General features: G+C 41.3%; 1 protein-coding gene across 4 annotated transcripts in view; it reads left to right on the top strand.

The window, feature by feature from the left end:
* The window catches only part of b3gat1a (beta-1,3-glucuronyltransferase 1 (glucuronosyltransferase P) a), a 107,924-nt gene that overhangs the window by 63,252 nt on the left and 17,323 nt on the right, over window positions 1-27,349 (top strand). For 2 of the 4 annotated variants that reach the window (XM_083772830.1, XM_083772829.1), the window contains 3 exons: window positions 20,455-20,635; window positions 22,964-23,106; window positions 27,181-27,252. In XM_083772830.1, the coding sequence (XP_083628956.1) occupies window positions 22,995-23,106; window positions 27,181-27,252 (184 nt within the window). In that variant the 5' untranslated portion in view covers window positions 20,455-20,635; window positions 22,964-22,994. The remainder of the gene's footprint in view (window positions 1-20,454; window positions 20,636-22,963; window positions 23,107-27,180; window positions 27,253-27,349) is intronic. The other 2 variants (XM_083772831.1, XM_083772832.1) reach the window with 2 other exon arrangements.

Genomic DNA, 27,349 nt, shown 5'->3' with positions numbered 1-27,349 from the left:
CTGGGGACCTGCACCACTGGAAGTATAGAGTTGTATATGTTGCGTTCACACGAGGCATATGCAAAGATGCAAAGATCACAGCATATTTGTCTCTTTTGTCTACTATCTCTGTTGCTCATGGTCGTTGAAGTCATCAAGCATGCGTCTGTAGTGATGTGTGTCGGAGGCGCGGCGGCCGGCGGGGGAAATTGTGAAACAACAACAATCCTGCATGGAGTCTCAACTGTAAGCCTTTTTCGACCTACAGTAGGCAAGGCATTATTTACAGTATATGCATTGGAAATACTGGAAACGGACTAGAAGAAGACGCCGCAAGCTTTTGCCAGCCAGATCAGGGTGAAAAAATTGCAGCTACAGTTGTATAGCTTTGTAGTTTTGCATCTGAAAGTCGAACCCAGATCAGCTTCAATTTGTAATCTTTTTTGTATCTTTTGCAGCAGTGTCAGATTTGCTTCGTAGCTTCAAGTCACTGGCTTCCATTGACAATGAATGGTAGACTGTATCTTTGCATCTGCCTGTCTGAACGCAAGTTGTATTTCGTGTGTTGTGATCCATAGTTTCCATTCACGGCTAAATGCAGAGGAGGGCCTCCAGAAGGCCTGCTCAGGAGTTGATTTACTAGTCCTGTCCCTCAAACCTAATGTCATGAGACCAGACATGATTTAGGTTGTGTACATGCTGCCCTGGCACGCCAAGCACTACCATCTCCTGTATACCATGTACTTTATGTAGGTTCGGCGCAAGATCAATACTGCTGGCAACACAAGGCAGCATTCATTTTAAGTTATGCATTCAACAATATCAATATGTTATTTTGAATTGTATAGAATTGTATTGAGAGGGTGGCCCCTTGAGATGCAGCATCTCGTTTTAGAGGGGGTCCTATACATCTACAACATTACACAGTACTAAAGACATGTAGGTGCAACATAACATACTGTACAGTACAAATGCACAGGACATACAATTAGCTTCACCCACCCCATGTGTTACTATCCCAAAAAGTTAAATTCATGTTTTTGATCAGCGACATGAAACAAACAAACAAATAAAATACAAACTATTAAGTTACTCCCAGTAAGATATGTCATGATATTTAAAATTATCTTTAAAAGCTAATTATTTAATGCCATAGTGAATTTCAAAATGTGAAAAACGAAGGGTTGAGAAAAGCATGCCAGACAGAGACATGTCAGAATGGCACTGGTAATATTTAGGGGTGAAACGTGTTGCGTCATGATGCAACTGCTGGCAATTATATTGCCATCATGAGAAAAGATTCTAAATGTTTCCTTCTTGAGCGCTATGAATTATTGAGTGCTGAGCAACCCGGTTTTGCGGAGGGGTAAGCCCATTCACATGGGAATTACACCAGCGTTACTAGACACACCATACAGTGCAATGTTGATACACAGCACATTATCCTCTAATGAAATCATAACACACAATGTGGCAAACAAATTAGAGCATCATAATTACATTCTATATTATTCATTGAGAATTTCAATTTTTTGTATACATACAGTACCATATCACAGCCTTTTATCTACACTATATATATAATTATATATATATGAAGAGAAAGCTCTCAAAGCGAAAACAAGCCAACCAATTAATCTGTTATTGTATACTGTATATATACATACCGGTAGCTATATTAACATGCAGTTGTGTAAAATTGCTTTTTCTACCTTTATTGATAGGATGAAAGTAGACTGACAGGAAATGGGGGGAAGACACATGGCAAAGGCCGTCGGGATCGGGAGTTGAACCCGCGGCATGCCGTCAGGCTGGCTCAGTAGCCTATACAGTATAGGTGCCCAGACGGTTGAGCTAACCGTCCGGGCCTAATGTGCGCAATCTAACTCAACTACAGCTGTCTAGTGGTACGGGCACCTATAGGCTAATCCAGCCTGACAGCATGTCAGTGTGTCACTCGCCTGCATCTCTCTCCCCCAATTTTTGTCAGCTTACTGTACTAAAGGCAGAAAAAGCTAAATAAATAATAAAATCTTAAACACGCATGCACGCACACACATAATCTGTACTGTGTATAGGCATCTAACATCCTAAAGGTGTTGTTAGAACACTTTAATCATTTTTGATGTCTGCACACTGCATACTGTAAGAGATTTGTGTACATGTGAATGTGTGTGTGTACTTGTGAATGTGCGTGCGTGCGTGCATGTTTGATTATAAAGCTGTAGGCCAGACCAATGAGCAGCAGCAGTTAACAGGGTGACACACAGCACAGATAGAACAGTGACCTAAGAGGAATGTCTATGCTTGCGACAGCAGCTAGCCTGAGGCCATTAAGCAGCAACAATACTGTCTGAGTGTCTGAGGCTTTCTGCTCTATTTTCTCTGCAGCTGTATAGTACTTATGAACAGAATATATATAATATTTGTATGTAACCCAAAATCATGAGCAGGAGGTTTTTTTAAACGTTCTGTTTATTCTTTTTTTCTTTTTCTTTTTGAAATGCATCAAGTGGCCTATAACCTGCAGTCGACAGTGTGGCCATCACACCACCTCACCTCACGGGGCTCAAGCTGTCTGTGTCTGTCAGTGCGCCTATCTTGTTTCAAGTAATGCAAAGGTGATTGTCAGAAACGTAACATTTTCAACTGAAAATATTTTCTGATAACACAGGCCTGCAGCCTCTCCCATTTTGACTTTGCGCTAAGAAAAGCATAGAATTATGCATGAGATTATTGTGCATATTATCAACCTATGTATGTATGATTTACATTTAACTAATTATTTGTATTGTACACGAACTGACCAAAATAGAACATTGAAAGTTAAAGTGAAACAAGCTAAATGCAAGTAGTTTGTAATGTATGGATTTCATTATAACACAGAGAGTTGTGTTTGCTCAGTCTATGCTGAGCTAAGACAGAAAAGGCTTGCCGATATGTGCTTCTTCAACCCAGAATTGTATAAAATCAATCCGTGTCTTTCTGTCTTTCTGCCTGAATTGGAAAATAAATCCCAATCAATACTCAGGTGCTGCAGAATCCTAGCACAATACAGCATGCACCAGTATTAGTGGAAGGAAATGCCACGAGCATCAGTGATAATGTTGTAGTTATTATATCTACCCTTATTAGTCTTGGATCAATTCCCTTGGCTTCCCTTTGTGCCTTCTGTATGCTGTAGTAGCTGTACCCATATACAGTATGGTGGCCAGCTCACTGGAGCACAATATCTATTGAGCTCCACGCTCATTAGATAGATAGTCTGTGAGTAAGGCAAGGCAGACCTATTCAGTTTAATGTGCACGCACAAATGCATGTTTTGCAGTAGTAGTAGTAAGTACAGTAGTAGCACATAACACATCTAAATGTACAGAGCTGTATTATATCATTGTGATTGGATGACTGGTTGCTTTGCCATTTGTTTTCTTCCCATCCAACTAGAAATAACTACGGTGGGCTAACTTAAAGGTCACAGGGCCAATTGTCATTTGGATTTACAGCACTCTTCGAGAGATGAATGCTCAGTGTAGAGAAGATTTTAACCTCTGGCCCTTCACCTTTAACCTCCAAGGAGGTACAGACAGAAAACCAGATATCAATACCAATACGCGTTCGTTTTGCATGATTATGTCCATGAACTTGTAACCAAACCTCTGGAATGAATACACAACAAATAGTTATAATAATTATCTATACGTTTTAATAATCAAAGCCCTATTAACTAATGTACATTTATGTTTGGTCCCTATGTCTACAACAATATAAATTGAGCCTATTACAATCATAATTAATCAAATCTGGTTATACAATCAATGTTACCGACAGAAGTTACCGATTAAACCACCAGTAGACCTCTGGACTCCCTCTCTACGGTCTGAGGGAGTGAAGATTCCATGTGATCCAGAGATATTTAGTATTTCCAAGTTTGTGAATATCGTCCAATCATAATAGAGAGTTTATTTCTTCAGGGGATCCTCCTCCCTCTTTGAAGTGTCGCGTTGGCCCTCTCTTCCGGACTCTGCCCCCCCTGGGTGTGTGGGTGTATGTGTCGATGTGTTCAACGTGTGTGAACCCTGTACCCTGAGTACCACCCTCCCTTATGTGTGTGTGTACGTTTCCTGCCATCTCATTGTTTGCACAGTTGAGTCGAGCTGACCTGCTTTGGTGACCTGAGAGAGAGAGAGTGTGTGTGTGCAACTGTGCATGCATGAGCGTGCACGCGTCGGGAGAAAGATGCCTCTGTGTACTTTATACTCTCTAATAAATATTTACTAATTCCATGATTTTAGCTTTAGTGAGGCCTGTTACTATTTAGTCGCACATTATATGATTACATATCCTTTTACCCCTTATGATTACCTGTTTTATTCCCTATATATAAGGTAAATACTATATTAATAATTTGATTGGTAAATATACTTTGGTACTCGTGGTAATTATATTTATACCCTAAATATTTTAATAATTCCCTCCAAGTGCAAGACAAATTGCATGGCAAGAGCTAGAATTATTACAATCATAACAGTCCATCCGGCTGACATATGGCAGCGTAACACACGCCTGATGAGAAGCCAGCGGGTGGTGGTGTCCGTCTAAACGCAATCAGCATCAACCATTGCTAGTATTATTATTATTATTATTACAATAGCACACCATTTTGAATCAATTCTCATCTCAGTCACACTGCGCTTATAGTCCAGACATAAACCAGTTTTGTACGACTTGACTGTCTGTCTGCAAACGGGAGAAAAATAGCCTGTGATTTGTGCAATCAGGGGAATTTAAATAGTGTATAGGGCAGAAGGGGAATAAAATCCACTAGGCTGAACTACTGTGATTGAATGAAGTCCTAATAGCACCTGATTGTAGCGTCCACCACACATGCCCCCTTCCATAATGGTCCCACTAACATGGTTAACGTTCAAGCCTTTTTCTTTTTCTTTTTTTGCAACATTTACAGCTGGATGGTCTAATTGGAACCATTTCCTGTAATGTGTTGCATTCCCAAGGGGGCTCATTATGGATACAGGTCTGCGCTGCCTCTACTGCACCCACCACCACTTCTGAATCTCCAACGACTGAGGGTTTCCAACAGTCCAAAGAGTATTGATCACCCACTGAAAAGAAAGGCTTGTCTTGCTATAGCCTGAAAATGGGCTTGTGTGTGTGAGAGCATGTGTGTTCAGGAAGGACTCTGTAGTCTGTACGTACGTGCGTGTTTACTTACAGTAGTTTAAAATAATGTCAATGTATTTTAAATGGTTACTGTATCGATTTAAAATCCTTGAATCGGATCGGATCGCCATAATGAACCAATATCGTCCATGTATCGTATCGTCAACCATGTATCGTTACACCCCTATTAGATAGCCTTTTATGTAGACATAGCACAATATAGTATAATATTATGCATAGTTTCATAGATATTCCACTGTTACGTTCTTAGCTTACGTATGATTCAACTACTTTTTTATGTATATGATGTATTGCCATGCTTTTTGTTCTTGCTTAATGTAAATCGCTCTGGATTAATTAAGAGCGTCTGCTAAATGCCTAAATTGTATATCCAATTTTCTGATTTTCTGGAAAGTTTGCAAATTATTGCATATTGTCCTGTATAATGCCTAATTTGCATATCTAAATGTACAATTTCAGAAAACGGGGGAAGTTTCATGGTGATAACTATTTCTTAAAATCAGTCATCCTATTCAACTAGGTGAAAATAACAAAATGTGTGATAAATAAATATAAAAAAAACTCCTGTGGAAGGGTCATCATATACGGTACTTTACTTGAAACAGTTTAATATGGCTTTGCCTACTCATTTGGTAATCATTGTGGCGAAAACTTCTGGGAACTCAGATTAGGTAATCATAGCCCAAATTCGGAGCTCTCATGGACTAATGTAAACCAACCAGAATCTCAACTGAGAATACAGGTTCTGTTTCAAGCTTTATTGCCACTGTACGTGCAATAATATTAATAATTCGCTGTGCAGGTGCAAGACCTGTTGTGTTTGTATTGTGCTATAGTTTAGGTGCCAAGATGCCGTTTTGGGGGGGGGGGGGGCACTTTCACCACTGAGTATCCCCCACAATAGCCAGTGACTGTTACTTAATCCATGTTGTAGTGTGAACACATGTTTGCACAGTATATTTATTGAGGCTTCTCCTTGCACTATACAAACTGCCTCTGGGTTCAATGACAGACAAAGTCATTGCAGTTTCCCAGGACATGCTGTCAAAGTCAATGTCGACTTTGCAGAGACGGGGAGTCTCTGCAAAGTCATTTATATACCCAGCCGGTGACACGGCTGTTATGAAGCATCAGCAGACAGAGTTGCTGTGTCAACACTGCTCCTCTTGTGCAGTTTCTCTGTGCCCCTGAGTGCTGTTTGAATGCATCTCTGTACAGTTATAGCAGCCAATGTACAGTGCAGCGCAGGTACAGTAACTCAATAAGTTGAGAGGTAGTGGCCAAAACCGATCAGGGATTCCCAGTTGGAAATGTTGAAGGTTCTTTACTTTTCTTTATTAAATTTTTTAAGGAGTGACATATTCATTTCTCACTCATGTTAAGCTGAACCCAAATGAGAAAGCAAAAAGGAGACCACTTCATTAACAGTTAGGCCTACAGTATACATTCAGTACTGTATGTGACTTATTTGACATTTTACAGAGGATTTGTAAATGTCAGCGCTTTTTTAAGTGGTCTAGCGGGAATATCATCTCAGTGAGAGCAGTCTACATGTTCCACTATGATTAACGCAGTGCATTTTTAAACGTGCTGTTCTGTTTCACTAAATATCCCACACTGCACCCACAAAAAATTAATGTTTAGACACACTCTTTTTAGATTAGCTACTCAAGGTGTAGTTTATGCTGTATATATTTAACCTTGAGCTAGTATAGGCCTACATTATGTATTCCAGAGGAGAGTGGAAGCATTGGAATCTTCTTTATCTTGAGACTCGAGAGGCAGCAGTGGTGGCTCGAACAATATTTGCACATCAAATAACAGCTGTACAGTCCCTTCGGGATTTTGCAGCAATTTTTGGTCATTATTGTGGAGCAATTAAACTTATTGACTTTGCCACCCGGGCCTTCTCAAAACAAGGCAATCAAATATGCATGATATTGTGATTCTGTGGATAAAATGCAGCAATAACTGATTTTTTTTATTTTGTAGAGAAGAATACTGTATCATTAATTTGACTTAGAAATAGCCACAGTTGATGGTAAAATAAGAAATGACCAAATCATTGAAAGCAATGTGGTTCATCACAGCAGAAAGTTAAATTGAGTGAGTTTGTAGTGTACACACAATAATTCAAGAACCATCCATCTGACTGACCGCGAACTGATCTCAAATTCAATACGCGAGTCGTTATAGGACCCGAGAGGGTGCTGTGCCCGGTGCCGAGTCGGTCGGAAGGCGCTTGACCAGAACTGATGATCCAATTTATATGGACGTGCGTATCACAGAGGATCCAGGGGAGTGATCAAGGGGCCAGCTATGCACTCCAATGTTGAAGCGCTGGGCCCTAGTGGTAAGAGGAAGGACTGCAGGCGGACCCGTGGATTCTTGACGAGGAAACCCCGTGCAACCGAGCGCTCAATGTTAAAGCCCAGCTGCACTTCCGCATTTCCGGACACCAAAATTTGGTGTCCAAATGCTGAATCAGCGAAAAAATGCGGAAATAGACAGTACTTCCGGCAGCCTTCCGGGTGCTTCAAAACGCCACTGAGCAACTTCCACTGACATGAATAGCGGAGGGGGGCGGAGCTTCGCGCCAGTTTAGTCTCTATCCTTTTAATACTCTATGGGAGTGATGCACAGAGTGGGAAGTTAGTCAGTCGGATGAAATCTCCCAAAAATACTGTTAAAATACTGCAAATCTCCATATATTTATGGAGTAGCCTGATCATCATTATCATATTATAGTACTGATGTCATAGACTGGCCTGGGCTCCATAATTGGGCATGCCTGAACTCCATATACGGTATGAGTATAAAACAGTGGTTTTCAACCCTTTTCATATCAAGGCCCATTATTTATTCTGCATTTGCGCTACGGACCACCATTTGATAAGATTTAGCCTTGCAGACCAAAACCCAAAACTAAAGAATATGTCCACATTTCCATGCTGTATTTATCTTGGTACCACAGGAGAGATAACAGGCAAACGATCAAAATAACAATTCTTCTACATTCTCTAATTGTGTAGACTTCTTGTAAATGAACTTAAGGGTCCATTTGGTTTAATTTTACACTCTCAAGAGTTAAAGATCTATAATGGTCCATTTGGTTACCAATTCTCCATCAGTTAGCTGGGGACCGACAGACGGTACAGCGGTTGCATCGTCCCTGTGGCCATTGTCCTGTACAGTATGATGTCATTGATCAAAGACTGGTGCTTCATAATCAAGCATATTAGTCAAATATTTCATGTAAGCTATTGGACATTGAATGTGATTTATTTTTTAACTTTTTCAGACAGTATCCTACTGTAGTCCCACTCATATGGGAAGTGTGATGAAACAAATAATGAATTATGAATATAAGAAGCAGTATTCCTCATTGGGCACTGGCTTTATTTAAGAAAGTAATTAGCTACTCCTTGTGAACATTTGCCAACACACTTTAGGGATGCAATCATGTGTGTATTTATGAATAAAATGTTGAATTAATTTCAGGTACCTTAATCTAAACATACCACAGCAAAGAGATTAGGTGCTTGTCTTGAATGTCAAAAAGTGCTCAAAATCTAGTGTGTAATGCACTACTAAATGGAAATGCCTTGTATGTGCACTTGTGCAGTAAGCAAAGCATGCAAAGCAAATAATAACGTAACCACTAATTACCAAAGCTATTAAATGAATCTCCAACACAAATTAGTTCTCTCCTGGGGGTTGGGTTTTTACTTTGCAGGTTCAAAGCTAATGGCAGCAGCATGTCATAGAGTGAAATCACATATGCCAACACTTAATTATGTAATTAAGAAAACAACAGAGATGGACACGAATGAATTGGCAGGTGTGTTGACTCAGTAATTGTTTAGGTGCCAGGTTCCTGTGCATTTACATATTTTTGGACATTAATATCCTAGGACAGCAGCTTACCACTTTGCATTCTTACAGTCAGACATGGGTGATGCCTGTAACAAAATGGTGCATTTATATAGCACCTTTATCCAAATAGATTGTGCATTACATTCACCCACTCATACACCGATGGTGGAGGAAACCATGCAAGGCACCAACCTGCACATCGGGAGCAATTAGGGGTTCTTAGGGAGTCTTGCTCAAGGACACTTCGACACTAACTCTGGTGGATCCCAGGATCGAACTGGGAACCTCACGGTTTTCCCATCCAGACGTTCTACCGACCACTCTACCCCTGAGCCACTGCCGCACATCTCTATCTCTGCAGCGTTCACACTGGCAGATGCAAAAGATTCAAAGATGCAAAGCTACACAGCGTATTTGTATCTTTGTAGCTGAAGTTGAAACCAGCTCAACTTTTGTCGTAGCTTTTGCAGCAGCTACAGTACAACCGTCAGATGTATCTTTGCATCTTCATATTTCTGGCTTCCACCACTGAAAATGAATGGTAGACTATCTTTGTATCTTCTGCTGAGCAGCTCCACCTCACCTGACCCTCCCAGTACTCCACGAAGTTGAATGCACATAAATATGCCTCTTAATCTTTTAGTGCACCACATTCAGCCTCATAAAGATCTCACATATTGTATGAACACGTGTGTGGGTGCATGTGTGTGTGCATGCATGCATGCATGTGTCTGTCTGTCTGTCTGTCTGTACCTAAGTGCTCATGTCATGTCTACCTTGTGTTACATGTTACATTTGAATCCCTCCTCATTAGCCTAATTTGTGTGCGTGCAGTTTATTCAGTAAACACATGTATGGTGTTGTTACTGCAGTTCGTTGTGTGAGGACCATCATTTAACATTTCTAAATAAGAATCCCCAAAAATCACAGCGGTTAATGACAGCGATACATGTCATTAACCATGGATCCACCCCTAACAAAACAGACGTTGTTCGTTTTCCTGTTCACAATTCTTTCATATTTACACCTGTTTCCCCCCCACAAAAAACAAACAAACAAAGCCTCCCCATGCACTGCCAAAGCCTTGAATCCAATCCCTCAGGTTTAATTAGCGATGATCAGATTCATAATTATATATTTTTTCCATCCACAAGGGCATATAATTGGGATGGCGTGACGCAGGGGAATCTTCCATGGGAGGAATCCATGCTTTGGCTCCTCATTAAAGAACCTGGGAAGTCAGTGGAGGCAGATACTGTAGCTAGTTGAAGGGAAAGTGCAGCACAGACACTTAGCCCTTAAATTCCCATTTTCAGAAAACTGTCTCTAATTAGCTAATGAATCGTCCCTCACGACCCCTGACCTCACACCGAAGCCTCTTTCATGTGGTTATGAGTCCTATCGTAGAAAACAACTTTAATGAGATAAACTCTGCTGTCTGTCGCTTTGACATAGTTTGTTAGAAGTTGCAGAAATTAAAAATGCACTCCAAATTCTGGTTCACAGTTCACTTCAGCAGAAGATGCATACCGTCAATGTCAGGTGGAAAGCTTGTATGTCCAAAGCCGTTCATTTTTTTTATTTTTTTGTGGTTGCCTGACACTTAATAGCATATTGTAACATTATGTTGCTGTTTGCCAGACCATTCCATGTGACTTCAATTGGTCTTACGGAAGAAGCAGAAATAAAGCAGTGATTCAAGTTTACGTTTACATTAATGTTCTTATTATGGTGAATTTTACTACTATGCAGTTTCTGGTAATATTCTGTATTTCTTTTGTGATCAGATTGTTTCGTCATTCCCACTGCACACATCTGTAATTCATTCAGGTGTTCATTTTGTTTGATAGTTTTTTTTTTTTTTTTTACAAACAACTAACCCAAAAGGTTACAGTAGTTTAGTAATAAAAGTTATGTAAAGTACTGAGGTTTTAAATCTATAATCTATAATAATAAACAATTTATCCATTAGATAGATACCTGTTGTACACAGAACTGCAGAGAATATTAGCCGGGCTCGGCTGTCGTTTGTCCTATCATGGAGTTCTGTCCCACTGGTTCCCATTGGTTGGGAAGACTAACGGAGCAGCTAAAGCAGAGCCTGGCTATGAGACCGGCCAGCACTAGTCATCACTCACCCTGCAGGCATATCATATTATTTTCATTAAAGCCTGAATGATTTAATGTTTATTCCAGTATAAAATAAATTAAGGCTTCTGTCGATAATACTTTTGTGGCATAATATATTGTTAGAAATTAAGACCTCAAAAGAGCTGTGAAATGCAGCAGCTTTCAAAACCTTGAATTCAAATTATGGTTTATCTTTTTTAGTTTGAACCCAGTTCATTGCCACTTGGGGTTATATTGACATTTTATTGTGCTGTGCTGAGAGCCTTCTGTTAAATTAAAAAGTAAAATAGTGTCAGTATTGTCTATCAAGCCAGAGATCAAGATTAGTTTTCCAACCAGAATAATCATATTTATCCACCACTTCAATGAACAAATGCACGCTCCGTCGCTCCCCCTCGCCAAAGCTAAAATTTAAAATATAACTTTCTAACCTTCTAATCAAAAGAAAGCATCAATAAAAGTAGTATCGAGTGTGTTTCTCCACAAAGGATGTATAATTTATTCTTTAACTCTATTTCTTCACCACAACTGTTGGCTCCACACTTTGACATTTCACTTCATGTTCAAAATTCAGCAGTCCCCCGATCCAGCATTGTCCAAACTAGCTGTTTTGTGTGTCACAAGTTTGACTACCAATAGCTAGCCTGGCCTGGCCGACAAATGTCACTGCAGCTGCCCAGGGCAACATTTCTTTTTTGCAATGGCAGATTTGTCTGGTTCGAGGCTAACCAATGGCAGATTTGTCTGGTTCGAGGCTAACCAATGGCAGATTTGTCTGGTTCGAGGCTAACCAATGGCAGCTACCTTACCACTGTCCTTAGGGAGCTGCCTTCATCTGTTAAACCCATGGTGCATGAGCCTGCTTGGGGGTTTGAAGCTAGAGAGAGGTCTGCCCGGAGCAAGCACCACTATAAACTAGTCAAGATAAGAAGATGGCAGTGCCAGACTATATAGCTGATCCCTGCTGTTACCAGCAGAGAAGCAGTTGAACCTGTCTGAATGTTGGGACTCGGGAGTCCTAAATCTTTTATCATGGATGAGGCAGTTGTGAACCAAGCCCGGTCCATGACCATCAATCAAAGACAATGCACCGTGCAAAATGGCATACTTAAGAAAATAAAACTGCCGTTCTTGTTTAAATCAAATTGCACTGCTTGTCATTCCCTCCTAATAATTGAGATATTAAATCACAGTAAAGGGAATATTGGCCTTGAGCTTGGAACAGGGACAGCTATAAATCTACTCAAGGCAGTAGAGTCACTATACCTGCTGGCTTAATAGATTCCCGGTTATATTTCCACATACAAAATTACATACTTGCATTAAAAGTAATATTGGTGTCTATCATCCTCTTATTTATTCATTTTACATAAAATATTAACGTTACTGCTCCAAAGACTGAAGTTATTTATATTATACACTGTAGTGTAGTGACTTTATAGGGACATAATTCACCCTAAGAGAGTGGGCGGGGGTTTCTGGGTAAACAAGGAAGTGGGGGTGTGTGTGTTGTGTTGTTAAGAGTGTGAACTAAACAGACATGCCATTCTGATTCAAAGATAGAAATAGCAATTCATCTTACTTGCTATTCCTACAACACTATGATTCTTTGAGGTACAATACAGTTCTCGTCATAAGAGACATGGCAGTCTTCCTTCTTAAGAGGAACAGCATCGTTTATAAAGTAGCAGCATGACAGTATAGCTATTATTAGTGTAGCTAAATGTGGGTAGTTCTTTGGTAGGATCGGATTCTAAAGAGAGTCATCCATTGGCAGGTGTGAATTGGGTCGATAAGTCAAGCAGGAGAGCTTTTTCCTGGTGTGAACATGACCTTTCACTGAACTCAAAACTGGAATGTGTGAATAACAGCAAAGTCTAGGCCTTAGACATTACAGACACCGAGCAAGTGCTTGCACTGGTCTGTGCGTAAACTTTATATGGGAAGCCTCATTCACATTCACACACTGACAGCAGAATAAACCATGCAAAGCACCAATAATACAAGGGTTAATTAAATGTCTTGTCATGGACACATTTGAACAGAAAAATAAAAAGGGAAAAATGTTTACTCTAGAGACCAACATATTGACTAAACAGTGTTTCCTGCAGGTAAAAAAATTGGCTGGCCAGGGAGGGACTCTCAAAAAAATTGATGAATTAATTAATTAGATTCATTGCATAAATACTGTACAATAGGCCTACATGAGGCAACAAAACAGCAATGCATTGACATACTGATTGATATCTAAAACAGATGACTTAAAATGGTTAGTCCTGGCAGGGAACACTGACACTGACACTGAGGTCACATTCTCCCCAGAGAGCTTTGCTGCGATTAAAACGAATCCTGCTGCGCATTTTCAGAAAGTACGCTTCGTTTGGCAGGTGTGAAGGTTCATTCGAATCCTAATACGCAGCAAAGAACCGCATTTTACTCCGCCCAAAAACGGGGGTTTCGCTTCGCTTCCAATCGCACTTGACTACGATTCGGTGCAGGTGTGAATGCAATCCGCGGTAAATAAAGGAAATGAAGCAAACAATGTGGCGGGTGAGGAGCTGAACACAGTTGGAGACGGAGAAGGCATATTTTACGCAGCGCAAAGATGTCCCGGATAGACGTGGTCGAATGAGGAGACTGAAGCCCTGATCGAAATGAGGACGTGTACATTAATCAATTGCTTAAGAAAACACATAAAAACACTGCAGTGTAGCCTATTATAGCCTACAGAATATTCTGTCTGTCTGTCTGTCTGTCTGTGCGTGCCGTAAACATGGAGTGCTGTCACTGTGTGGGGACTGAGGAGTTATATCAGTGCGCTCATGCAGCGCTGTGCCTCCATGCCCAAAAGAACAGTGTGTGGCGGCTGCGTGCGTAGAGAGAGAGAGAAAGAGAGAGGGGGGGGGTCCCAGACGGCACGACACATGCACGTTATGAGTGTAATAGATTTCACTGTGTAGGCTAGTTTATGAATGGAACACATTGATAAAGGTCTCCCTGTTGCGTTTCCAATTGCTGCGAATGACAGTGTGAAGGCAAACCGCAGCCAATTAAATATGCAAGAATCCCAATTCCCCCCCCCATACGCATTCGAGTCTACCGAAGTATTAGGTGAGAATGTGACCTGAAAGGCATTATGATGAATACAAGACAGTAGCCTAATAATGTATATGAATGTAGTCTATTAGTGTTTGCTAGGCCTACCATGTGTAGGCCTAGCCTTACTGCACACTCTGAATTAACTGGCTTTGGCCATGTATGTAGATTGGGGCCTAATAAAATGGCCTAGGCTAATTTGTATCAATTACATTTTCGGGGGCCTTAAGAATAAAATGGCTGAGAATCACTGAGTTAAACTATAGTTAATTCACAGAATATGAAATAACATTAATATTTTCTGCAGGCAGTGCTGCATTCCTGACATTCCTGAGCACGTTCTTGAGCCGTGTCGTCTACATCGGCTTTTAAAGGAGCAACATTGCATAATTTTGACTAGATGTTAGCTATGGTGCCATAGATTTCAGCCATGGCGTCTCGCAATCGCTGTATAATGGTGGAGGAAACCCTGCTAAAGTAATTATACTGCATTTATTTTCTGTTCAGAATTATGTGCTGATACTTTAAGACGGAGGTGAGCAGAGGATTGGATTGAGTTGATCAAATAAAGTTAATTCAGTGAATTGTTTTCCCTTACTATGTTTTTCAATTAGCTCTCTAGAGAAAGACTAGTCCTGAATGAAATGGAGTTGTTAAGAGTTATTTGCAGGGTAATTGGAATTGGGATTTTATTGGATTCAGATTTTCTTCTACTATAAATGTGCAAAATCTCTGTCTTTCCGTATCCCGAGAGGCATCCGATCGATCGACTTAAGCGCAGGCATCAGTGAAGTGCATTGCCCGGCGTTGAGTCGTTTGGAGTCCATATGCCGTATGGGCCTGTAATCAGTGGACCTGTAATCAGATATGTTAAAGGACAACTTTGTTTTTGTTTTGTTTTTTTCAAGCAAGGTTCATGTTTTAGGTTGTTATTAGAGAAAGTAAAATATGAGTGTTTTAATATTTATTTAATTTGCTGTTTTCTTTCGTTTTTACTGATTTTAGCTATTTTTGACAAGGAGTTGGCAATCTGTCATAAGCCTATGACGCACAGTATGGCATCCCCCTAATATCCCCCTTCACATTCAGTAGATCTCATGATCGTTTGTAGCCAAATGTAATTTCCTGGGGTCTAGTAGCACTAGAAATAGCAATATAGATATTGCGGGAAATATAAACATATTTAGCCACTTGTTTGAATGCCAAAAATAGCTAAAATCACTAAAATTAAAGAAAGCAGCAAATTAAAAAAAACCTAAAACATGAACCTTGGTTGGGGTGGGGGGGAGTTGTCCTTTAATATAATCCATGTTGCCAGTGCATCTGCACCAATGTCTCCAACAAAATGTATTGCGCCCTCCAGTTAAAAGTCATTTTGGTCATTATTCCTATTCTTGAAATTCAAAAAGAGCACGTACAGGACAGGACAGCACAGCACAAATCAATTTGAAATCTAAAACTATAGGGCTTTTCTCCGGCTCACTTCTAAAGCAATTAAGCCTGCCTGAATCAATACTGCCTGAATTTTGAATTCAAGTTTAATGACACCTCTAGGAGAAGTGTCTTTATGGGGCTGTGACAAGAACATTGATAATAATGGCCTATCATAGTGACTTGTTTTTATACACATGCACGGACGTTCCTGGAAAGTGTTCAGAGCAGCAGCAAGTTGGCTGGAGAGCAGTAAATTCATAAACGAGAGTGAATGATTGGACAGACTATAGGTCTAGGACATAATATCTCCAGAGCGTCTCTCTCTCGCCTGCTGACTGGACTGGACAGTCCATCAAAATGATGCCATGGCAAAGTGAGCGAGGAAAACATGGTGTTATTATTGGTCTCTGGGAAATAGGAGACAGTGGGAGCCGAGGGAGCTCAGAAGTCAGAGGCAGACTCGATTACAAACTTGTAAACTTTCCCCCTCCTTATCCTCTCGCCTTTGAAGACTCTAAGCCTTACAAATCTGAGAGAGAAGAGGGAAAAGGGCAGCAGTCTCAGTTTAAACACGGTGCTGAACTGACGGCTGCTGTATGTATGCGTCACACCACTCTAACGTATCACTCACTTCTCCAACAGGATACTGCAATGTTTGCTTAAACATTTTCAGAACCTGTGTTTACTCTACACACATACTGTATATTATGTCAGGCAACATTACTTTATAGGCTTTTCTTTCTCCGGAGATAAAAGTCAAACTGAAAACACAGTAGGGGTGACACTTTCCAATAAAGAGTTCTCATATCCAGATCCCTTTGGGTTGTTAATAGCAAAGGGTGTACCTGAGCTTCCAGGGTATATAATACTAGTAGCCGACTGTAGTCGAACTTAAAATTGGGCTGTGTAAAATAAAGTCTCATTGATTAGGGATGTCAAGATACACTTTTTTCGTTCCCGATCTGATCCCGATACCAAAATGTCTGTGTTAGCCGATACCGATACAGAATACCGATACCAGAGAATAATATTTATAATAAATAAATTAAAGAAAATTACTTATTTTGATGTCCACCGACCGGAAGTCAAGGGTTGACATTCGTCTAACTTGACACATATGCTATGCTAAGCTTTGACCGTTAAGCTGCGTTGCATTCTTCACACGTTGGACTAGTAGGAAACCGCGCGGTACATGCGGCAAAAGTCTGCAGGTGTGTTCTTTTATATCATAGTAGAGTTAATGAGCTTTTGAGCCATTCGAGTGAGCGTGCATGCGTTATACTGTGTGTGGAGAGAGGGAGAGAGAAGGGGAGACGTAGCCAACTTTATGGGCGGAGCAGAGCGGAGGTGTTTGTTTAGAGACAGATATTTCATGTTGTTTTTATAGCCATCTAGCTATATACAGGGACAAATTAGCCCAGGGGCCCTTGGCTCTCAGGGGCCCTTCGGGCAAATTAGATCGAGATATATAGCCTATATATCTCGTGTTGTGTTTATAGCAAACGGCTAGTCCTCACTCAAATGTGCACTTGCAGTTTGGGCAACTCAAAAGCAAACTCCAGTAGTTTTTGTAGAACAAATAACTGTAACATCCTCCCAGTACAGTATCCTCCCCAGACGTTTCACGGTCACCTTAACATGCTGTCTGCTCCCTGAAGAATTGCATCGTACCTGTATCACCTTGCAGCCGCCCCTGACGGTTCAGACAGCAGGGTTACACCCGAAGGTTACACTGTGCAGTGTTGGTTCAACAATCCGAACAAGAACTTTCAAAGATGGCACTGCTGATGTGACGCTATATTAGCCAGCAGCAGGTGTTCCCTTCACAGCTGGTTAGCCAATGTTGATGTGAAATGCTGTCAAGCCTCAATGTCGGCTACCGGTTGTCTGTGGGAGAGAATTGATGTGAGGTGTTCTCTCGGTATCAAACACTGTACGGTGTGTGGTAGACACACTGGGTACAGCTCTAGAAGTCTTTTTATGGTTTTATCCTCGTAGCAGTTTTTGCATTGACCTGTACTTTCGTTGAAATGTACCCATTCTACATACTGTGAATACAATTTTTAATCAATCCGCTGTAATAGTATCTCTCTTTATGCCTATTGGCATTCAATACAAAACTATATGACATTTTATGGACCACTGACATTGGTTCCTTCTTCCATGTGGTTTATCTAATTACTCAAAAAGGAAGTAGTTTCTTATGTACCTACTAATAACTATAGTGTTTTCCTTGTTTAAAGAGAACAGAAAAAATGTGTGAATTAGAGCTGTGAGTCAATATCTATTAACATAAATAAATAAAAGCACTCATATACATACCAAAGTGTATATTAGTTTTGTGCCAGAAAACAGGAAACCCTGTCACTCTCGTAAAACTTTCAACATGTACCAACTCTGCTGCTACCAGTATTTGTATTTTCAAATAGAGCACGGAAGTCTGACGTCAATATCGGTAAAGGCAAGGGCGCACTTTTTTATTTGCATTGAAGGGGATTTTAGATGGCCTCATATAATAACTGTGTTTGAAAAATAAACAAATCATCCAGGCCGCTTCACTCATATGGATATGAAGAATCAACTGACTGAGAGAAAACGCTATTGTTACTGCTACTGAATTAGTTACATTTTCGCTAGAAACAGACTGTAGAGTGACTCGCAAACGATACAGAGACACCTCCCTGACAGCTTGTTTATTTTTGGACCACAACGCATATATGAAATGATTTTAAGATGAGCCCATGTTCTCCATAGAGAAATTACTTCCGTGAACCAGGGGAATCGAGGGGACGAGTGACGTCAGGACTTGGTCAAAGGGCAGAGTGAAACAAGCACGTATCAGAACTCAATCAACCCCCTTCGTGCTTGGCATTAGATGGGAACATTTTGGGGAGTGTGAAGACAGAAGTACAGAAGCACAGCCAGCGATAGAGAAATCACCGTCAATGTGAGCTTGTGCGGTTGACAGCATTGAGCAGAAATCCTAATGTCCTTTTTCAGAATAGTTTGGTATAGCTACTTTTGGCATTTCAGTACTGGTGTGGCGCTGCCATGAAGGTGTGTACTACTGTAGCTAGTACTGTAGCTACCTATTCACAGGTCTGTAACTGTCATATAGACATCCAGTATTCCGTATGCAGCCTACATAGAAACTAGACAATTTCTAGAAATTGACAATATTGTAAAGTGCAGTTGCCACTATGCTATTTGTGGGTTGCAGTTGCAGCTGTCATGACCCAGGGAATCTGTGGGGAAAAATTGCATCAGTGCGAGTACATGATTCCAGATAGCTGGTCGATTTGATGTAATAACCCATTCCAGTGCAAATACAATTCACTCCACCTGGGACTTGAACTCCCTACTAAAGCTATAGTCTACCCATTTTCTCCCAAACCATTCATTCTAAGGAATGGCTGAACATTTTACGGTAAAATATGTAGTATAAAGATTCTCTCTCACTCACTCACTCTCGCTCGCACGCATGCACGCACGCAAAAACGCACGCACGCAGACACACACACACACACACACACACACACACACACACACGTGATGTGTCTGTACTGTAAAGGTTGAGGCCGTAACTATTTACAAATCTTGCAAATATTCCCATTTCTTACTTTAACCAACAGTCAGTTTAGCCTTACACACACTGTACTATGGGATGAATGCAGAATCAAACTTGAGCGGATAAAGCTTCGCTATAGCTTCCTCAGAACCATTATTTACTTCATATTTGAAGACGTGATGCAAAAACAAATGTTTCCAAATATCTACCAGCCCAGACTGTTAAATTTGAACTGAATAAAACATTATTTTAACCATTGTCTGTATGCTAGTAATAGAATACAACTAGCACATCTGCAGTGGCAGCAATCCAATTCACTCAACCGACGCGTCAGTCGGTAAGTCCGACGGTCGGTTGTTAGTCGACCGACCGTCGGACTTACCGACCGACCAGTTTATTCTGCATTTGAGCCACCGACCACCATTTGATGAGATTTAGGTGCGATTCATACTATTTTAGAGCCTACAATGTGACGCCATTTGAGGTTCGGAGGGGCAGGTACCGTCCTAAAGTCGGCTCTTCGGTGCTACTGAAAATTTCTGACGAGCCAAAATCATTGCGGCACTACAGCGGTAAAATAGGAGTATGAATCGGCCCTTAGCCTCTCAGACACAAGACTTTAGAAAAATAACAATTCTTCTACATTCTCTAATTGTGTAGACTTCTTGTAAATTAAGTAATTCAGATGTTTAACAATAATGTAACTCTCTCAAGAGTTAAAGATCTATAAGGGTCCATTTGGCTACCAACTCTCCACCATTTAGCTGGGTACCACCTGGAACTCCCTCAATGACCACTGCTGGTCCCCGGAACACTACTGTATTGTACCATTGATCCTGGTGTCGGGGGATGAGACACGTGACCTACACCTTGACAACTATAGTACTAACTGAAGCTCACAAATGCAATATCTCCACTGGCCAAGAGGTGATTTGTTCTTAATGAGATATGTTGGTCTCTCATGCGGGAGAAACAGGTTCGAATCCCGGGTACGATATTAAAACCGACAGCTTGCAGCTTCAACAAGTATTGGAATTAACAGCCTTCCAGAATTCATGTTTGGCATCAAAGCAAGTCTCTGGTGCCAAAACAATATAGACAGAGCACAACAAATGACCATATAAAGGAAGCATGAACCAATAATTCACTGTGTAAATGTCCTTGTTTTCCAGGTCTTGGCTTGCCATTCACTGTCGTGGTGGTGAGTAGGAAACAGCGAGCAAGAGCGAGGAAAGGAACATGCTTGGCTGACATGCAACGGGGAACCCCACGGCTACGATGCTTGTTCCATACACGGTGCGGGCCACCCAGCTGGGCATCATCAATGGTGCCATGAACCAGTTCTAACTGTGGGTGAGGAGCACAGCCTGTTCTTATAATCATTCAGGTTCAGTTCTAGTCCAAATAATATAAGGATGCATATTCAACTAAGACGGACAAGGAATTTAAAGATGGATTGATTGCCGTGACCCCCCCCCCCCCCCCCCCCTACACCTTTTTTTCAAAGGTGTACAGAAAAAAGTGTTAGAATTTCACACATGGTTTTTATGTGGCCAGTGGCCACACCCAAAAGTTAATTAAGTATAGCTAGTTATCACCTTAGCACCACCCACCTGAACTTGAGGGGTTATTAGGGGAGGCTTTCAGCTTTCAGGAAAACAAAAATACACAGGGAAGACATATTTGAATATGATATTAACATGCACACCTGGGGGCCTATTAGAGTAATGTTAACTCCATAGACACATAAAAAACTGAAAAAGTGCAAAAATCACGGCACTCCATCTTTAATTCATCAGAAGATGGTGCTGTGTACCAATACTCTTCCCCCAGCACTAATAGATTCATTCACTGGTCTGTGAAATTCCCTTACCGCTTTTTCATAATTGGAGGGTTTCCAATGCAAAGTATTGTCCATGTAGACAAGTCTCATCTGTTACACCTCAACGCTTAAGAAACTGCATAAATATACCTCAAGTCCCATTTCTTTGTCAAGCCCGACACACACCGTCTGCGACCGCCGCCGCCGTAGCACAGTATTGCCGCGCGCCATAGCCGCACGGCAACACCAATAGGACGCGGCGCGCTACCACGCGGCTGGGGAGTTTTGTTGACTATATTCCATTGCCACGCCCACGGATAGCCGGGTGGAGGCCGCGCGGCAACGCCTGGAAAATAGAACAGCGGTGCATCAGCGCGGCAGGCGAGGCGTGACCACGCGCCAGCGCGCGTCGGACGCAGCCGGTGTGCGATAGGTTCATTGAAAATAATGGAGCGGCTGTGTCCGCCGCGCGGGGGACGCAGCCGGTGTGTGGTGGGCTTCAGTAATGGAGTAGTGTTGCCCTGAGATGCACTCACAGGGAAGCACATTTCGCCTCACAGCTCTTGTTTTAAATGTGTGCATTATTATGATTGACAGGTGCAATTATGTAAAAAAGAAAAGTATGAGACAACTTTTTTCCGACTGTTTTTAAAAGAAGTATTAATTACAGGTGTATTTTACAAAGCTTGCATTTACAGAGCTTGCATTGTTGTTCTCAAAGGTAGCGCACGTTATTTCCGTTGGTTAAAATAAGTGTTAAGAAGCTCTATATTGTGATAGTACTCATTGCTATAGAGTGTTTATTCAGTAACAGGAGTCTCCATGTCTCTCCAGCCTTTTATCAAACAGAAAATGCATTTTCAGAAACTGAAATTGGGATACCAATTTTATCCAATCAGGATAGAGAACGCAGTCAGGATACAGATTAAACACACCATAAAAATTAAGCTCATGAATAGCGAGATGGCTACTCTCTCCTGATTGGCTGAAATGTTGTCACCTACCTGACAATGAATGTTCTGTCTATTAAAGAGCTAGATGGAGAGACAGGGTTAGTGAACAAACACTATAATAGCAATGATAACTATCAGAATAATCACTTACCCTATCCCTATACGAGTTGCATAACCTTTAAATGCAAACCACAGGAACATTTCAGTGTAGCACACTATTGACAGCACAAATCCATACAGTACTAAAATATTTAGCTCATTTTTCAAACAATGCCCCATTGAGTCCAATTCTAATTCTACATTCAAATTTCCATTACAGTTCTAGTGTTTCTGTAAAGGTTATGCCACACGTAAATACTACAAACATATTATCTATAAGAGGGTTGGTGTGTAAATCTGTGTGTGTTTGTCTGGAGCCAAATTGGGAACCCATTGGCAAAACAAATAAAACTAGATAAAGTGCACTAGATAAAGGGCACAGGTCTCCACCAGGGCAGGTCAGGTTGTGGCCACACAGACAGACAGACGGACGGACGGACACACACAATACACACACGCACGCACGCACACACACACACACAGTGCAAAACATACTCTCTCTCTATCTACTCTATTATTGTCACGTCATTATGATCCAGCACTATATATGTTCCCTGAACTTTGTGAACCTTTAGCGTGATACTGTCTCGTGTCGAGTTTTCGTTCTTTTGTGTAGATTCATCAGAGATCAGATGACAGTGGGAAATTAATGAAAGAATATTCAAACAGTATAGGCATTTGACGATTATGTTTAAACTTAAAAGGAAAAAAAACTGTAATGCGACATCATATTTTCATATTTAAGAAATAATAATAATAATTCAGAAATAATTTATAGCTTGGTCCATCTATTGTCTTTACCAACAGGTAATGCCGAGCCACACAACCAATCCTGGAGATGCCGAAGAGAAGAGACATTCTTGCCATCGTGTTGATTGTGCTACCCTGGACGCTGCTCATCACCGTTTGGCACCAGAGTGCTATCGCTCCCCTCCTCGCCATCCGCAAGGGTATGCATGTGCCACCACACTTTCATGTCAAGGACAACCAAATTGACACAAAGTAGCCCGTGGACTCCCATTTGAAAAGATATGCCAAGGAGCGCCATAATAGAAGAATGTTACGGCTCTAGCCGTGATTCACAACCTGCTTAATTTTAAGGACCCCCAGTTTGATATGCATTAAGGCTATAAGGATAGCCATTCATTTTTCCCATAGAGATCTACAAAAATATTTACATCAATTATTTTAAGCCTATAGAATCCAGCCATCCAGGATCCTGGTGAATCATGACCAAATACCCCCATAATAAAGGTTTCAACCAATTGCTTGTACTGTACATGTACTGTACTGTACCACAGGTTGAGAATCACTGCTAGCAGGCCACTGTAGCAGTAGCACTTTTAATTGCATGCATGTTCCTGCCGGTCTTTCATTTCCCCCTAAAACCTGATTTAAATATAATATATATTTTTAATAGCCAATTTAAAAGGTCATAACGAGTTGCATCACAAGCAGATGGCAAGGTATAAATTATGCATGAGAGGAATAAAGGCTTTTCTCTCTTTTAAAGCATGACAGATTATAAGAGATTATACTTTTCTACGCTGTATTATAACAAAAGGAACAACATGTCTACAGTATTAATGCATGATACTGTAAATGCAGGATAATGGAATAGGGCTTTGCATCCGGTGAGGGTTAGTGATGTGCGAGTCGGACCAACGCGCCGTTGGGAATATAGTGAGATGTCGGACCAATGACACGGCACCGCTTCTTCAATGTATCATGCAGGGAGTGGGCCCTTGAAACCTAAACGCACGACAGGCTGTGCGTTTAGAGGCCATTTGTCACAAAGACCATCACCCTCATCAGATCTTAATAACAATTGAACACTCACAGTTAAACAAGAATGACTCGTTCATGAGCAGCTCAGTTTGTGCCTCAGCCTCAGCTCACGGCTTCACGTTCACGTTCAGTTCAGTATGTCTGCAGCCAATAGGGCTTCACGTTGCTGCGTTCAGTATGTCTGCAGCCTATAGGGCTTCACGTTGCTGCGTTCAGTATGTATGTATGCAGCCAATATGGCTTCACGTTGATGCGTTCAGTATGTATGTCTGCAGCCAATACGGCTTCACGTTGCTGCGTTCAGTATGTCTGCAGCCAATACGGCTTCACGTTGCTGCGTTCAGTATGTCTGCAGTCAATACGGCTTCACGTTGCTGCGTTCAGTATGTCTGCAGTCAATACGGCTTCACGTTGCTGCATTCAGTATGTATGCAGCCAATACGGCTTCACGTTGCTGTGTTCAGTATGTCTGCAGCCAATACGGCTTCACGTTGCTGTGTTCAGATTATGGGTTTTATGCCGTTCAGACTATGGGTTTTATGGGTAAGTCTCCCATTGGCTTAGAGGCAGCCTAGAGGCTGAAAACGTCTCCACTACGATTACTAGGTAGATCAAATGTTGTCCAGCCACTTTTCAAGCAGCTGGCAAAAAACAGCGTCAGTATGGACTGTCTGAATGCAGGATAAGGAATCAAGCTTAAGGATACAACCCTATTAACACTCTGAGCGGCCAAGACGGAGATCTCCGCCATATCAAATAATTACGTCCAACGCCCAGGACGGAGATTAATCAAAAGACGGAACATTACTCGTATCATAACAGAGCGCACCAGTCTACAGCCTGGGGGCAACATTCGATTTTCATTTCCGGTTGGGACGTCATCCAAAGTGTTCCCCCTCCATTTTAATTGATGTGATAAAAAATCTTAAAACGTGAATAACTATAAATCAATGATTCCAATACTAACCAAAGATTGTGTTTTTGACGGCCCATCGCGGTCCCGTCGCTAGTTGTGTTAGAAGTAATCATACAGCCCAGGCCGTAGCGTAACGGTCTGGGCACCGGACTGGTGATCCAGTCGCGGTGTGCCGCGGGTTCGACTCCCGAACCCGACACGGCCTTTACCGCATGTCATCCCCCCATCTCTCTCCCGTTTCCTGTCAGCCTACTATCTGTCCCTTAAAAAATCAATAAAAGGCGTAAGCCGCAAAAAAATATCTTAAAAAAAATAAAAATAAGTAATCATACCTTGGTTGTCGATCTCCTCGGGTGTCTTTTGGCTACATGCTATTATATCTAGCACTATCCAAGATGGTGCCGTGCCACCTTGAAATGGGCTCTGAAGCTGCAAATCGCTGAGTACATTGATTTAATGGTTCCAGTTCCTCTACACTCTGTCTATGTTGCTCATTAGCATTGCACTGCATCCACACCTGATCCATTAACACACAGTGGACCATCTATTCTGAGCTTGTGCTTTGAGTGAAGCACAAAGTGACACAAACACAAAGCAGCATGCATCAGTTTCAGAACAGCATCTCACTCATCTCTTGTCCATCTCACAATCTGAACTCGCCAAATCAATTTCATAGCTCCTTTAAATTACCACTCTCTCTCTCTCTCATATCTCTCTCTCTCTCTCTCTCTCTCTCTCTCGCACCACAACAAGAGACTGCAAACCAGTGTAAATTGTCAGTAAGCTGCACCATGTACAGTACACAACCAAATTGGAGAGACAGTAAATCAATAGAACTGTTTTCCTCCTATATATAACGTTTGAAGTGGAAGTTAAGTGGAATAACAAACAAAAACAGGGTTTACGCTTAATGACCCACAGGCGGTTTCTTTTTTTAAACCTGCTTTGGTCGGATTTATCTCAGCTATTAAGATATAGTATAGTGTAAAGCGCAGTTAATCACAGATTAGCATGTCACAATTGTCTTTCTTTCTGACGGGGCTAACGATTTGGCATTTAACTACAGTATCTGTATTGTCCTCAGGTAGACCGCCTCCATCTGCTATTAAAAAAGTATTTGTTTTTTTTAGCTCCCCTTAAAATGAGGCGCTTGCTTGTAGCATTGTTTGTAGCTGGCACTGCTGGCAGCCTATGTCTAACATCTGGCCATCAGCAGATTGTGCAAATCTGTGGCACAAAAGAAAATCGTCTTTATGTTTGAGGTGCGAATGGTGCTCAAGCAGAGCAGTGATAAAGAATTCCATTAGGCCTTGGCACATGAGGGGAGAAATTAGCAACCTTAATGATTCTATAATTATTCTATCCGTCATAGCAGCCTATTGGGGCCACTGATTCATACAATTTACTATTTGGGAAAACACGCTGTATGCTGCTACCATTTGCACCTGATTAGCTATTGTTAACTCTCCAAGTTAGTTGTGCTATACTTTGTGCTACACTTAACCTCAGCTAGCCTCTGTGAGATTTAATGATTTATTACACTTTCTCCCCATCACTTAAATAAGAATTAATGGATGTATCAATACATCTCATAACAAAATGAAAAAGCTACAACTGCTGCTGTGTGTGTAAAAGAATGCAGTACATTGCTACCCCCATGCATAAGTACAGTACAGTGAATGCTAGGGGGATTTTGTAGGCTAATATAGAAATAATATAATACCCTGGAAAGCAAAGTTGTAAAGTTAAGTATGTGGCACATACTGTTGTAGTGGCACTGACACAACACAGCAAACAATTAAAGAAAACACACTGTATACAGTGTGTTTTCATTATTGTTAGTCACAGATGAATGAAGTGGACATGCAGGATAGGCATTAGGGCTGCAGAATATATTGAAAATGCATCATCATGTATCATCAATTAGAAGAAAATGTTTTACGCAGAGCAGTGAGAAACTGAATTGCTAAGCTGACGGTCAATAGCAGCTCTAGCCAGGTGAATGGAAATATACAGTAATCGATTTTTTTCCCCCCAGTTTGTGCATACAATACACTGCCATGGTTTGGGTTCTATGTTAGCAGCAAACCTAAGGCAGGGAAAGACATTAAAACTGTATATATGTTACTTCAGTATTTGTTTACTTATCGCGAGTCATATCATCATCGCATATCGCATGTTTTCACAATATGGTGCAGCCCTAATAGGCATCATCATCATCATCATCATCATCACCCCCAACCCTTTGACCCCACATGTCTTTGTCCATCCAGCTAGCTGTGTTGTGTCCTCTCACAGTGCCTGCTTTCGCTTTTTGCAGCCTGTCACCACCTAGTAAAAGAGCTCTTTATCATACCAGAGAGGCTTGCAGTCCACCGACACCGGCTCTCAGGTACACTTTACACCCCCCATTGGGTTTGAGTCACCTGAGGAAAACAATACAGTGGGGCAGGCCCAGGGGCGGGTTAACGCCCGTACATGTACTCTTC

The sequence above is a fragment of the Protomyctophum parallelum genome (genome assembly GCF_964188405.1).
Source record: "Protomyctophum parallelum genome assembly, chromosome: 9".
NCBI classification, from domain to species: domain Eukaryota; kingdom Metazoa; phylum Chordata; class Actinopteri; order Myctophiformes; family Myctophidae; genus Protomyctophum; species Protomyctophum parallelum.
The sequence above is the reverse complement of the archived record's forward strand: the minus strand, read 5'-3'. Positions and strand labels throughout refer to the sequence as shown.